This window comes from Sorex araneus, chromosome 2, assembly GCF_027595985.1.
Source record: "Sorex araneus isolate mSorAra2 chromosome 2, mSorAra2.pri, whole genome shotgun sequence".
Classification (NCBI taxonomy): domain Eukaryota; kingdom Metazoa; phylum Chordata; class Mammalia; order Eulipotyphla; family Soricidae; genus Sorex; species Sorex araneus.
The window spans coordinates 135,522,656-135,537,642 of NC_073303.1; the positions used below are offsets into that span (position 1 = coordinate 135,522,656).

General features: G+C 59.3%; 1 protein-coding gene across 1 annotated transcript in view; it reads left to right on the forward strand.

The window, feature by feature from the left end:
• Positions 1-14,987, forward strand: part of MYLK (myosin light chain kinase) — a 285,085-nt gene that overhangs the window by 190,796 nt on the left and 79,302 nt on the right. The window contains exons 12-14 of the mRNA XM_055127484.1: positions 7,851-7,991; positions 9,286-9,483; positions 10,469-10,718. Coding sequence (XP_054983459.1) covers positions 7,851-7,991; positions 9,286-9,483; positions 10,469-10,718 — 589 coding nt within the window. The remainder of the gene's footprint in view (positions 1-7,850; positions 7,992-9,285; positions 9,484-10,468; positions 10,719-14,987) is intronic.

The window sequence follows — 14,987 nt, forward strand, 5'->3', positions numbered from 1 at the left end:
ATAAGGACTAGGGAGGGCCTGAGGGGAAGCACAGGAAGTGAGGGGGCATTTGTCTTGCATGTGGCTCAGTAGTTGTGACCCTCACTCAGATCCCCAGAACCACATATGGTTCCTAAGCATGGCCAGAAACACCCCCTAGGCATTGCTGGGTGTGGCCCATGGTCAAACAAACAGGAAAAAAGTTAAAAAAAAAAAAAAAGCTACAAACCGCACCTGTTGTGTGGATACTTGACTCTAGACAGCCCTTCCCCAAATGTTATCTCAGTGGGCTGGAGAGAGGGCCCCGAGGACCAGAGTCCGTGCATTGCGTGGGGGTGGGGAGCTAAGCTCAGTCCCCAGCACTGTGTAGTCCCCTGAGCACCACACCCCAACACTATTGGGTATGCCCCAACCCCACTAGCAAAAGAAACGGGGCTTCCCAAGATGTGCTGGTGGGCTAAGAGCAGCTCTCAAGAGTGGCTGAGACCCAAGCCACCCTCGCGAGTGGTCTTGGGGTTTTACTAGGTGCTGCTCTTGCGGGATCCAGGCTGCTACCAGGGCTGCTCGGGAGCCAGCAGGGCCGTCCCTGGTGGTCCTGGGGCACAGGCCGTGGTGTGCCTGTGCTGTGGGGGCTGCGCTCCAGCCCCTCCCCCACACCGTGCACGTGCCCTGCCCCTCGGCCCAGCCCGGCAAGTTAGTGCCAGTCATGAGGAACATTGCTCTGAAATGAGAAAAATGAGTTGGTTAGAAAGGCCAGTCTGTGCCATTCACAGAGCCATGCACCCCTTGGAGGCTACCCCCGTCTGTGGGCGCCGCTTCCCTGCCCGGAGCTGCCTCTCCCAGACGTGGGCCCTGGGGTGGCATTTGTTGCATGCTTTTGCTTCGGAAGAGCAAGCACTTCATGCTCAAGTTTGGAACCAGCAACTGTCTGAAAACGATTTCTGGGCCAGAGATTTAGTCCAGGGTTAAGTTGGTAAGCCTTGCATGGCTAAGCCTTAACCAGAAGGCTATGCCTTGCACGCGGTTGGACCCAGTTTCATTCCTGACACTGCATAATAAATAAATTAATTAATTACTAAATAAATAAATAAGGACCTGGAGGACTCAGTGGTAGAGCAAACACAAACATGCGTAAGGCCCCCCCGACCGTAGTGATGCATCAGAACAGAACAGGAGTGGCTGTGCAGTGGGCCCCGGGGGCAGAGCACGTGCTTAGTGTGTTCAGAGCCCCGAGTTCCATCATGGGCACCCCAGGGCCCCTGAATACCACCAACACGGGCACTGCCAATGCATGCCAGGCAGAGCTCTGCCATGAGTGACCAAGGAGCAAATGTCTCTTGACCCCCTACTCCGCACTCAGCCCTCCCCATATTCCTTCTCAAGGCAGCCTAGCCCACTGGCAGCATCCTTCCTGTCTACCAAGTGCTTTTCTAAGCGCTCTCAGCCATAGCTCTGGTCTTCCCTCATCTCTGCTTAGGGAAGCAAATAAGGGAATGGACATCCACGGGCCAGTCGGCCCAGGCTCAGGGCCACACATCAGTCCACTTACTTGGTGGTGGGGCTGGTGCCTTGGGGTTGCCGTGTGGGGAGATCCCAAGCTGGGGACGGCCCCCAGGGTCTCACCCATGCACTTGAGCTACTTGCGCAGCCCCTGAAGTTCACATTAAATCTTTACCCCTAGGCCATAGAGCAAAGGCCCAGTCCTCCCCGACCCTAGCACAGAGGCCCTTACGGGGCCAGCTCTGCAGAGCCACAGAAGGCACAGCCACGGGGGACCCAAGGGAACCTAGTCCAGCCCTGTGGAGCCGGTTCAGCCTCCGGATCTCAGGAAGGGCCTGCCCTCCTCTGGGCCCCTGCCCCCTGCTGCCTGCTGTCCATGGGGTGGCCAAGGGACCCAGTGGTGACAGACCAAGGCTGTCGGAGAGTCTGGCTCTGATGCTGTCTCCAGGGTAGCTAGGTGTGAATTCCCACCTAGTGCCACTGTCGAAAGGCCACTGCGTCTGCCGGCATCTCAGGTCGGGCTGCGTCTGCGCAGTCAGAGGGTGGGTTGGGCAAGGAAAGGCGCAAAGCCTTTGTCTGCACACCCCTCGTGTGTGCGAGACGCGGCTCCCGCTAATCCCACGGTGTTTCTGTAAACCATCTAGACGCTCCACATGTTCATCACACACTCCGCTACTGATGCCACCATGAACCCATCCGTATCACAGCGTCATCGATACTGACAGCCGGATTGTGGGCAGCAGAGAGGAGCGAGGCTTAGGATAGGAGTTTGCCTGGGGCGTTTCCTGTGGCCCGGGGCCATGTCCGGCTGCCTCGGGCCAGGAGAGGCTCGGGTTTGAGGTTTGCTCTGCACCCATGGCACCGCACACTGCTGCCTCCTGGCACCGCCCCAGCTCTACGGAGAGCACCCCCTGAATACAGAGCTGCTGGGGTAGCCCCTGAGGCCAGCCAGGTATGAAAACCTCGCCCCCCCCCCCGAAAAAATCAGCTGGTGAGTGCTGGTGGGCTGCAGACACGCCCAAGTGAGTTGCTGGTCTTTGAAATGAAGTGAGATCTGTATGCACGCACGCACACATGCACGCACGCATGCACCTGTTATTCTCGGCCACGCCTGCTCGGCTCTCGCTCTGTCTCCCTTGTAAGGACCCGGACGACAAGCCAGCAATGAGTCTGTCCTGGGGGTCATCCAGTGGGTCCCCTCGGTGCAACCAGGGGCAGGGGTGCTCCACGTCATTCCCTCGGCCCAGCCCCGCTCTCCTCTAGTGGGCCGGGGCTGCAACTGAAGCTACTTTTCTTGTCCTCTTTCAGACCAGTGCCCGCACACTGGGGTCCACCCCAGCTACTCCCTCCCCTCCAGGGGCAATAGGGATGTTGGCTTCCCCCCCCCCGCCCCCGCCCACCAGAAGAAGGCAAGGTGTCTGGGTCATTTGCTCTGGATTCACACTCCCTCAAGGCGAGCATGACCCCAGACCACAGGTCTGAGCAGGGCCGCCCTGTGCCTTCCCCCTTCAGCGCGTTCCTTCCTCATGCCTGCAGCCCCCGGCTGGGGAGGAAAGACCAAGGTCAGCGCTGGACCCCAGAGAGAGGCCGCCCTGGCTGCTTCCTCCAGCTCTGCCTGGCGTCTCTCTCTCTCTCTCTCTCTCTCTCTCTCTCTCTCTCTCTCTCTCTCTCTCTCTCTCTCTCTCTCTCTCTCTCTCTCTCTCACATACACACACACACACACACACACATGCCTGCAGGGGTGGGAGCGAGGGAAAGCTTGCTCCTGATTTAGACCATCTGGGACCCTTAGAATAACCCATGAGGGGTCCCTTGCATGGGGTTCTGCCGTGGTCAGGCCCAGTCCCAGCCTTCTCCTGCTGACCTGCCCACTAAGGGCACGGGTGAGACACCAGAGGGTTCCACGAAGCATTCTCATGGGTCAGCTCTTCAAAAACATGCCTAGTGCTGTGACAGTGCTAATACACACCTCCATGTGGCACACGTATGCACACACGCTGGCATGTGCATGCTCCCGCCAAGGAGGAAGTGGCAGTCAGATCCAGGATTTCCCAAGGCTGCCAGCGACCCCGGGGCTGCCCTCTACAGGCTGTGCCCACGCCAGGGTGTTTTATCTGCACTTGGCAGCAGCGTCCCCGCGGGGGGGGGGGAGAGGGGGGTGAGGAAGGGCAGCGCCGCTCACTTGAAGGCCAAGGGCTGGGGTGAGGAGTGGGCAGCCCAGGAAACGGGCTCATCTGGGAGGCTGGGCGCTGCTGGCCCAGCCAGGGAGGCGGGAAGGGAGGAATCTGGAGAAGAGAAACATTCTGTCCTGCAGCCTTCTCAGTCTGCAAGACAGGAAATGCCTCAACTCTCCCGAGGCCGCCAGGGTCTTTGGCCGCGGCCGCCAGGCAACAGGCTGGGTCCGAATCTTGGCTGCGCTGCCCCCCATCCCCAGCCCGCCTCTGTGGCACCCACCAAGCCAAGATCCCCAGGACGCCTCCCTGTTCAAAGGCAATGTATGTGTGTGTGTGGGGGGGGGGGTGCTGGGAGCAGTGCACGGGGGCCTGAAGCCCATCATCCCTCTCGGCGCAGTTGCCCACCTGCCCTACTCTGCTCCTTGAGCTCTGCAGCCCCTGGGGGTCGGGGACCCCTGCACCTCGAGGCCCTCCCAGGCCCTGCCCACACCGCCCTGTGACAAACCCCTCTCTGTTTCCACTTTGGCAGATAAAAACTCAGGGGCCACTAGAAGCTTGAGTCTTAGCTGAGGAGTGCGGGATTGTTCTCCAGCAAGGCAGGCCCCAGCATTCCACCGGCACTGCGTGAGGGCTCTCCCTGGGCATCCTTGCCAACGCTGGCTGTTCTCACTCTTTGTGATGTATGCCAGTCTCCCTGGTGTGACGTGGCATCTGCGTTGTTTTGATTTGCATGTCCCTGGTGACAACTGATTCAAGCAGTTTTTTCATACACTTTTTAACCATCTTTATGTCTTCTTTGAGGAAGTTTCTGTTCATCTGCTCTCCCTATTTGGGGATGGGCTTATTTGTGGGGTTTGTAGTTATTCAGTTTTACAAGTGCTTTATGTATCTTAGATATTAACCAAAATAATATCAGATGAGTGATTTACCTGATACCAAATCTGTCTCAAGGGCCAAAAAACTTTATTCAAAAAAGACACTTGCAATCCTATGTTCACAATAGCCCCAAGCCTGTAAACAATTCAAGGGTCCAAAAGCAGATGATTAGATAGAGAAACTGTGGTACACCTGCGCGCGGAATACTGCTTGGCTCTCAGAAAGGACAAAGGCATGCAGCTTGCTGCCATGCGGGTGGATCTGGAGAGTTCCATGCTGAGTGAAGCCAGCTAGAAGGAGAAGGACAGAAAGAGAAGAATCTCTGTTTATATGGGATATAGAGAAAATGGTAAGGCAGTAACAGACGGCCAAAGACAACAGAACCTCAGACTGGCCTCAGAACTGAGGAGGGGGCTGGGAGGGGAGCGAGCACTCTGGTGGGGGCTGTGCTGTGGCATCGCTGTGTGCATAAAACCCTATCAGGAACAGTACTTTAAGTTCTGGTGCCTAAATTTAAAAATAAAATTTAATAAAAATTCAAAGTGCTAAAGACCAAAGTGACCCTTCAGGCGCCAGAACTGGAAGAGGACTCTGGGACTGTGGCCACGTCTCCCGTGCGCAGGCTTTGAGCGGGCCCAGCCCTGCACGTGTAGCCCTGGTGGCCCCAGAGCACCGCCAGGCCCAGCCCACAGTTGCCAGATCTGCCTGCCAGGTTGAACAGAGCATTGGGGAGCCTCCCCGCAACCTCCAAGGAAGAAGAAACTTTCCATGGCCAACTCCAGGCTAGCCTTCCTCAGGTGTGCAGAGTACCTGGAAGTTTGCCTCCCCCACACCTGCAATGGGGCACCAGGCTTCCTGCAGGTGATCTGGTACTCATGACCTTGTGCTCAGAACCCCAAATGCCAGGGCGCCTTACCCCCGACACCTGGGGTTTAAGTGAGAGCTGTGCTACCACCTCCAACCCTCTCTCCCGAGCAAAGGCAAGTGCTAAGGATCTTGCAGAGAGTGACAGGACAACACTCCTGTTTCACATGGGGCTGGCCTGGGTTCAGGCCCAGCACCAGCACCACATATGGCCCTCTAAACCCCACCAGGAGTCATGACTGGGTGCAAAGCACGAGACTGAGCACCGCCAGATATGGCTCAAAAACTGAAATAAAAAGAGAAATAAAGAAAAATGCTCAAAAGCAGGAAGGTATTCACCGCAAGGTTAAAAGCAAAAGGCTTGCGGTGACGGGCAGGACAGGAGATGGGCAGTGATGGGATTGTCTGTGCCGGTAAGAAGTGTGCCACAGCCACACCTCCGGAGGCGGGTGCAAACCGAGCATGGGGACTCCAGGGAGCGCCCGGCCTGCGCCCTGCCCGTCTCCCGAAGAGCTGAGCATGGAGACACCCTCCCCCGAACCCAGAAAGATGCTCCAGTTTCCCCTCCTGCTCCCCGGCGTGCTCCCTGCCCCACAGAGAGATTCTGCCCATTGTTTTTAGTAAGAGAGTGTTGATGCGCATGAGACCACATCAGCCTGAGGTGTTTCGTACCCACCAAACCTTTACAGCTGTTTTTGAAAGTGGAAATTTTCCAGGGAGTAAGGCACTTACTTGCCTTGTACACAGCTGACCCATGTTCGATCCCTGGCATCCCATGCAGTCCCCCAAGTCCCGTCAAGACTGATTCCTAAGTACAAAGCCGGAGTAAGATCTGAGCATCGCCAGGTGTCACCCCAAAACAAAAAAAAAATTTTTAAAGAATAATTTCTCCTTCCCATGTTTCCCCAGGCCCAATAGAGTCCACTCACCCGGAGGCAATCCACAGCCCGTGCTCTGCCCTGACATCATATTTTTGGAAATTCTGTACATGGAATCACCCATTGCTGGTTTCCCTTTGGCCAACTCCTCTCACACAGAAGTTTAGTGCCACAGGACCTGTCAGTGGGGCGCTCGTGGGTCTGTTCCTTTTCATTCTGAGGGGGACCTGCCATGTGGCTGGTCACCCACTGTTGACGGACGAGAGGGTGGTTTGCAGGGGGTGTGAGTTGATAAGGAGCTTGGAGTGTTTGTGCAGGTGCATGGCTTTCTTTGGAGATTGCTTTTCCAGGGGAAGGTGCCCTTGGGAAGGGTGTGCCTGCCATTTTCAGAAACTGTTCAAAATGCACTTCCACGAAGCTCATTGTCACTTTACAACGCCCCCCCCCACCTCAGGCCCGTGGCATTTGTGGGTTTCCCTTGCACCAAGGCCTCACATGGGCATCTCACGAGCATCATGTCTGTGCTACGGAGCATCTCCCCACCAGGAGGGGGAGGACCGGCTGCCTCCCGCTTGAGGAGCAGTAGCAAGGGGCGCTGCGAGTGAAAGCAGGAGCCGTCTGTGGTTCCTTCCCACTGACTTCCTGCCACCCATTTCAGGGAAAAAATCACTCGGTGCTGCCCCCGAAAGTCTACCTTCTCTGAAGCAGAGACACCATGCCCCCGTTGCACTGACGGCTACTGTCCCCTGCCCCCCGTTACTCCAGGGCCCTCTTTGGGAAACACTGATGTGGAGTGTGTATCATTTCTCTTTTTCTCTTCCCCTTCCTTTGCCTTTCATGTGGCTGGTTGTTTATTGTCCGGGAGTGGGGGTAGCGGGGGGGTACACCCGGCAGTGAGCAGGGGCTACTCCTAAGCTCTGTTCTTGGGGATCACTGAGAGGACTGTGTGGTGCCAGGGACTAGACCGGAGATTTCCACATGCCCAGCGTGCCTCAGTGCTGTCAGCCACTGCCAGCTCCCCCCACCCAGTGAGCCTTTGGTTTGTTTTGTTTTGTTCTTGGGGCACACCTGGCAATGCTCAGGGGTTACTCCTGGCTCTGTGCTCAGAGATTACTCTTGGCGGTGCTCAGGGCACCATATAGGATGCTGGGGACTGGCCTGGTTGACCGCATGCAAGGCAAATGCTCTACCTGCTATACTATCTACCACTCAGGCCCCAATGGTCAGCATCTTAAAGAAATGGCTGAGGAAGCCTCTTCTCTTGTGGGTCACACCAAGACCAAGAGGAACAGGGACTCAACACGGGGTTGCCTCTGGGGAGAGGCGCCCGGGGCAGGGCCGGCAGAAGGGAGAATTCTGCTGTTCTCATGTCCCATGTACTATGTGCGTCCGTCACCCACACGGAACACTAGCATCCCAGGAGGAAAGTGTCTTCGGGCACCCAGAACTCGGGTTCTTGTCCCTGTATGGGCCTTGTCCCCAGGGTCTCCGGGGCCCCCGTTGCCCTGCTGTCTGTGTGCAGGGCTGCACAGGGGCCCCTGGGTGCCTGCTCAGACCGCACTCTACCGTCTGCCCCCAGAGAAGAAGAGCCAGGGCAAGAGGGAGCCCCTTCCGCCCACAGCTCCCAGGAAGTCCGCTGCTGCACCCTGCTTCCTGCAGGGCCTCTCGGATCTCCGCGTGATGGACGGGAGCCCGGTGACCATGACGGTGCGGGTGTCAGGTGCGTGTGTGCGGGGTTGGGGGCTGCCTGGGCAGAGACGTGCCCTGCCGGGGAGCAGAGCCTTGGTCCCAGCAGCCTCCTGGGCACGGTTCCCAGCCCCGAGGTCTGTGGCACAGGGGAAGGTGACGGGGCCAGGGGGCGAGGGGGGCCACGGGAAACCAGCACAGCCAAAGGCGCTGGGGGAGCCCCTCCCTCTCACCTGTTGCTTCCTGTTATGACCGAGCGCCCCGTACCTGGTGACAGGCAGGTACGGGGTGGTTGGTGTTTCTGGGTGGCACTGAGCTTGGGCACTGATGCCGGACACCAACGTCGTGGCCTCCTGGAGGCACAAACAGGCCCCTAACCACATGTGCTGAGGACTCTCTGCCCAGCAGACTTTCCTGGCTGACTCTGTCCAGGCTTAAGGTGAGGCGGGCAGCAGCGCCTACGGCACCCGCATGCCGCCAGGCCAGTCCCCACCCAGCCGACTCCCAGCCCGTCGGCCGCCTGGCACATGCCAGAGCACGCAGGCGGTTCCTGGTCATGCCCACACACTTCCTGGTGGTGATCAGCCCTCTGACTGTCTGCGGACTGTATTTCCTTCGTGTTTGATTCCTCCTGAGCGGAGAGCAGTAGAGATGAGGCGGGTGAGGGTGTGGATGCCCGTCCCAGGCCCTGGGGGAGCTCCTGCAGGCTGTGGGCAGTCTTCTGCCAGTCCCTCCCCGTCCTCTCACACGAAGCTGCTCAGGCACTCTGCCCAGTCTGCAGGCCACACAGCCTCGTGCACACCTAGTGCCCTGGGGGGCCACTGCGCCCACCTCAGCAAACTACAGGGAGCCGCCAGGAACTAGCTGACAGTGACCCCAGGCTGGGGCCTCTCCGCCAGGAGCCCCTGCAAGCTGGGCCCCCTCCCTTCCCACGGAGCAAATTTGCAGCAACATGAAATGCTGCTTCCTCCTGTCACACACCGGCAGGGGAGTGACCTCATGGTCCTCTGTGCCGCCCAGAGGTGTGCGGGCTGGGGTGGGGGGCAGAGCCCACACTCTCATGTCCCACATGGGGGTCTGGCCCCACAGAGTGTCAGCCAGCCACACAGTCTCACTTGAAAACCAGCTCCCCAAATCTGCTTCTCATTAATGATCCTCCCAAGGAGCAGCCTCGGGGCTTTTCCCTGCCGGATGCAGCCCTGCAGGTGACTACTGGGGAGCGGAGGCACTGACCCTCCCCTCCCGCAGAGCTCTGGGCTGGGTGTGTGAGGGGGTCTGAGGGGAGCCCAGAGCCCTGCCTGACCAGCCCGCGCCCATGCCCCTTGCAGGGAACCCCACCCCGGAGGTCCTCTGGCTTCACGACGGGAAGGAGATCCAGGAGTCGGAGGACTTCCACTTTGAGCAGAAGGGCGCCCAGCACAGCCTCTGCATCCAGGAGGTGTTCCCCGAGGACACGGGCACGTACACCTGTGAGGCGTGGAACAGCGTGGGGCAGGCCCGCAGCCAGGCCGTGCTCACCGTGCAAGGTGTGCCGGGGTGGGGGTAGGGAGCAGACCAGCCCCCCCCACCCACCCCACACAGCACCACCTGGCCCCGAGCTGGCAGGAAGACGCCCTGCCTCTGGGCTCTCACCAGGAGTGGCCCACGGGCACCAGGGGTGGACCCAAGGAAACAGAAAAGGTGGTCCAGAGAGATAGCACAGGGGTTAAGGTGCTTGCCTGGCACATGACTAAACTGGGTTCGAATCCCCAGCAGCAGGGATGGTCCCCCAAGCACAGCCAGGAATGAGCCCTGAGCAGAGCCAGGAGTGAACCAGGAGCACAGCAGGACGTGACCCCCGCCCCCACCGAAAACAAAAAGCAGTTTGAGAGTCCCCTGGAGCTGCTTTCATCCCCCCAGGACTTCAGCCCCCTTAGTCCCAGAGGCCAGCACCCACCCCCAGCTCTCTAGGGCAAGTGGGGCTCCCTCCCTCCCTTCTCTGGGTTACCTCACCCATGGCACACCCACACCGCACACTGTGCTGGGAGCAAAGTCATGTCAGACCCCCAACAATTGGACAGCGAAAGCTTTTCAGGCGAACAATAGCCTCAGAGACCCCATACAGGCCCCCACCCAGCCCCTACCAAGGGCTCCCCGTTCCTCCTTGGGTCTGTTTGTGGGACCTGGGGGTGCCAACATGCTTCTCCAGGTAAGTTAACAGTAGCAGCACTCCCAGACCCCACCCCCAGGAACAGTTCAGCTTTCAGGCAGCAGGGGTTGTCTGTTTTTTGCATTGGGGGGGGAGGTGTCGCTGCAGTTAAGAGCAGCAACTAGACCCAAGTGCAGGACATGGGGTCCCTGCACTTAGGAGGTGGTGGTGAGCAGCAGGCACCGTGGGGGAGGAGGGCGAGGCAGGGACAGACCAGCCCCGAGAAGGGTGTGCTTTCTGACCGCTGCCTGCAGCTGGCCTCACGCTGCCCACTGTCCGGGGAGACACCCAGGCTGCAGCGCTGCCCTCTCGCCTGCTTGCAGAGCCCCAGGACGGCACCCAGCCCTGGTTCATCAGCAAGCCTCGCTCGGTGACAGCCTCCCTGGGCCAGAGTGTCCTCATCTCCTGTGCCATCGCCGGCGACCCCTTCCCCACTGTGCACTGGCTCCGAGATGGCCAGCCCCTCGCCAGGGACACCGGCCACTTCGAGGTGCTGCAGAATGAGGATGTGTTCACCCTGGTTGTCAAGGACGCACAGCCCTGGCTCGCCGGCCAGTACGAGATCTTGCTCAAGTGAGGCTCCCGCCATCCCCACCAGGATCCCACCTGGGGCCAGCGGCAAGCAGCAGGGGGGAGGGCTGGCGGGGGTGGGGGGTGGCGGCAGTGCTGGCTGGCTTTGCTGCTGTCCCTCCTGCTTCCACACAGCACTGAGTGACCCTCCGGAGCCCGCTCTGACCACCTCTGCTCTTGCTCCCCCTTATTGGGTTGAGGGAGGTTCAGGGGGGCAATGGATGCAAAAGCAGGTGAGGGGCTAGAGAGTGCAGGAGTTTAGGCACTCTCCTGTACGTGGTGGCGTCGGCCAACCCAGATCTGATCCCTGGCACCACATGTGGTCCCCTGCTCCCCACCAGGAGGGATCCCTGAGCACTGAGTCAGGAGTGAGCCCTGAGACTGCTGAGTGTGACTGGAGGTGCCCAGGGGATTGTGTATGGTGCTGAGGACAAACCAGGGTTGGCTGCATGCAAGACAAATTCCTTAACCCCTCTACTCTCTCTCTGGCCCTGATACCCCAATTCTTAACATCCCACACCAGCCCTGGGTGCAAGTGACAAAGGTGCTCCCCGAGCCGCTGCAAGCACGGTCGTGGAGCCCTGCCATCCCACCCTCCCTCCTAACACAGTGGGACCCGCCCTGCACGGAGCCTGGCACTCGCTGGGCTGGGACTCCCCATCCCCCTGACGGACCTGAAGGCAGGTCAGGCTCTGGCAGTCCCAGATGTCGTGCCAGAGCCGAGAAGAGCACATGTGCCACTCCCCTCCCCTCCCCCCCAGCCACGGGCTGGCTGACAGCTCTTGCTGCGCCGGAAACCACTCCAGGACTGGAGAGTACAGTGGGCCCAGGTTTGATCCCCGACATTGCGTTTGGCCCCCCCAGTACCAACAGGAGTGATTCTCAGCTCAGAGCCAGGAGTAAGCTGATATGTCCCCCCAAGGCCCCCCAGAAAAAGGAAAAGGAAGGAAGAAAGAAGCCATTTTCAGGCCCAGCATTTGTTTTACTTTTTTTGAAGTTGTGAGTACTTAGGTGCCTGTGGATGTTCTGCTGACCCAGGCCAGGCTCGGTGAACTGCACTGGATTCTGACGCGTGTGTGGTCAGCAGATGCAGCTGGGGTGCAGGCGGGCTGGTGGCGCCAGTCCACCCAGATCACGTGCATGGCCTTTGCCTGATGCCCAAACCAGTTATTAATCATGAAGGCAAGCCTGCTTCCAGAGTAAAGAGAAGTCGAACCCTTCCACCCTGGCCAGAGAGAGTGTGGAACCCAGCTGTCTGAGAACAGAGCTCATGCACGCTGGAGAGCAGAGTTTAAAGTCCTGACTCAGGCTGGCCGACGGGCCACGTGAAGGAGACGGGCCTTTCTGTGGGGTTTTGAGGGAGTAGGAAGGGCGGAGGCTTGGCAGAGAAGAGGTGGCCGCCTGCAGGGCTGAGCAGGGCCCAGGAGGCGAGAGCTGAGCCAGGCCAAAGGGCCCGGCCGCCCGGGCGAGAGGACGCCTGCAGAGGCCCGCAGGCAGACTGCTGGGGCCAGCTGGGGCCAGTCAGAGAGCTGTAAGGGACCTCAGGAGGGAGCCGCCGCCCACTTAAATGAGGGGAACTAAGGGCTCCGAGACAGACTTCTCCTGACCACCCAGAGGCTCACGGCACAGCCTCCGGGAGCTTTCGGCTCTGCATGAAATAGCTGCATGTCTGTTCTTGTTTCTGACCCCCAGCCCTGTGCCCGAGCAGCCGGGGACCTGGGGCTGGGCCCTGCCACCCAGCCCTGGCCCCTGTCCTCCCCCCCAGAGACCAGCCTCTTCATTCCTGTGGGCCTGGCCTTGGCTTTGTCCCCGCTGGAGAAGCACGGCATGGAAACTTCTCCCGGGGGAGGGTGCCAGGCATGCCACCCCCCTCCCCAGCTCTGCTCCTGACAGAAGTCAGACGCAGAGCCAGCACAGAATGCCTTTCAAGGAGGAAGACTGGACGGGGTGGAAGGAATCAGAGCGGGAGGGCTAGTCTGGCCTGGTTAGGAAGGGAAAGCAGGGGCAGGCAGCTGGAGGGGTCGTTTCCACCTCCCCTCCCCTCCCCTCCCCTCCCCTCCCCGCCCCCCCCCTCCCCTCCCCTCCCCACCTCTTATCGTTAACTGAAAGGGGGGACGTGTCTAAAAGTCAGCTCCAAAATTTATGCTAAAGTATTTGAGAGATTGATAGTTGCCAGGACATTCGTTTCTTAAACTAATTTTGCGTCTGGAATTCCTTTCGGAGATGGATGATTCCAGGAGTGCTGGGGGCCAGGGCTTCGTAACCCAAGAGGGGGCTGGGAGGTGAGGCGGGGGATCTGCTGGCCTGTACCAGTTGCATCTTCTAGGGTGGGAGACTGGGACGGGGAGGGCTGGGGCTGGAGCCGAAGCTTGTCTGGAGGCCATTCTAGCTGTTTCGGTACTTGGTGTGGGGGTCCCGGGCATGGGCCCTGCACACCAGACCCTGGTCAATGCTGAACAAGCCCAGGGTTTGCCTTAAAGTCCCGGCAGAGGTTTATGTTTCAGTTGTAGACAGTGACCCAGGGGCAACCCACGCGGCACCCCAGCCCTGGCACCCTGACTTCTCCCACTGTCAGTCCTACATACTACCTGGAGGGGAGCCCCAGGCCGCCCGTGTGCCCTCCCCCACCCCCGCCCCTGGAGGCTGGGTGGAGATGGAGCAGGAGCCCTTACCTGCCTCTTGCATCTGGCCCTTGCTCTGTTCCTAAGGGAGGAGACGAGCTCCCTGTCCAGAGGGGCCCCAGGACAGCAGGCCCAAGGAGGGTGGCAGCGGCAGGGGGGAGGGCAGGGGGCTGAGAAGCCGGTCTGCCCCTGTGACCCGGGGGCCTGTGAGCACTAGTGTGAGGTGCTTGAGCCCCTGGTGGGCCTGCACCTTGCACCAAGGGGGCTCCTACTGTTGGTGTGGAGCAAAGGCACCCTCGGCAGACATGAGGCTCCCCGAGACCCCCAGAGCCCAAACACCAACGAAAGAGTCCCAGTGTCCCTTCCCACCCATCCCTGCCCAGAACCATGGCCTGGGCTGCTGATACCTCCTGGGAGTCGGACTGGAGAGTGAGGGGCTCAGATGTCTGGGAGGGGACACGCTGCACTCACCCCACTGCAAACATAGCCCTGCCTATGCACGTGGGGGGCACACACGGGCACCCCCCTGGGCCACTGTGACCAGGTCTCGACGCTGCCTCTGCTTCCGACCTCAGTGAGTTTAGGAAAACGGCTGAAACTTTGCTCTTTTGTTTCTGGAGGGGAGGCATTGCCGGCCTCCTGGACCAGCTCCCAGGGGTGGAGCCCCCCGCCCCCGCAGTGTCCGCACGTCTCCCTGCCCTTGCCTCTCTGGGTTACTTTGCCCCCTAGAGGATGCTGACTGCAGCCCCCAGCTTGGCTCATCTGCAGCAGGAAGACTCCCACAGCCCCAGAGGGTCAGCCAAGTGGACCTGTGTAGGGCGCCAGCTAGAGAAACGCACATGGTTGGCAGGAGCGCCCGCCCCAGCGTCAGTCCTGACCTGGAAAATGCGCCCAGCAGAGCTCTGAGGGGATCTTGTGGACCCAGTGGAGGTCAGAACTCCAGCAGATGGCAGCCTTAAGGAGAGAGGGTTGATCTGCTCAAGGGTACACAGCACCCAAAGGTGGGCACCCCGCAGGGGGGTTGCAGGGTTTGTTTTTACAGCAGCTGGAAGATCCCAGAGCCCTCCTACTCCATGTGCAGGAAGGGCTGAAAGGGATTTGTCAGCTTGTGAAGTTTAAAATGTTGTATTTGGGGCTGGAGCGATAGCACAGCAGGTAGGGTGTTTACCTTGCATGCGGCCGACCCAGGTTCAATCCCTAGAATCTCATATGGTCCCTGAGCACTGCCAGGAGTAATTCCTGAGTGCAGAGCCAGGAGTAACCCCTGGGCATTGCTCTGTGTGACCAAAAAACCAAAAAAAAAAAATTTTAAGTTGTATCTGGGATCCAAGAGATAGTACAGCAAATAGGGCACTTGCCTTGCACATAGCCGACCCTATTTCAATCCCAGGCACCCCTTACGGTTTCTTAAGCACCGCCAGGAGTAATTCCTGAGTGCAGAGTCAGGAGTAACCCCTGAGCATCACTGGATATGGTAAAAAAAAAACAAAACAGCAAACAGAAAAGTTTCACCTGAGGTTCTGGGCCCAAGACTTAGGATTGGGGCCTTTTCATTTCATGAGCAGAGGAAAGGGGAGCAGCAATTGGGGGCAGTGGGTGGGTGTTGAGAGGAGAGAAAGCACCCCCTCTGGATGAGGGGAGTCAAGTGGGT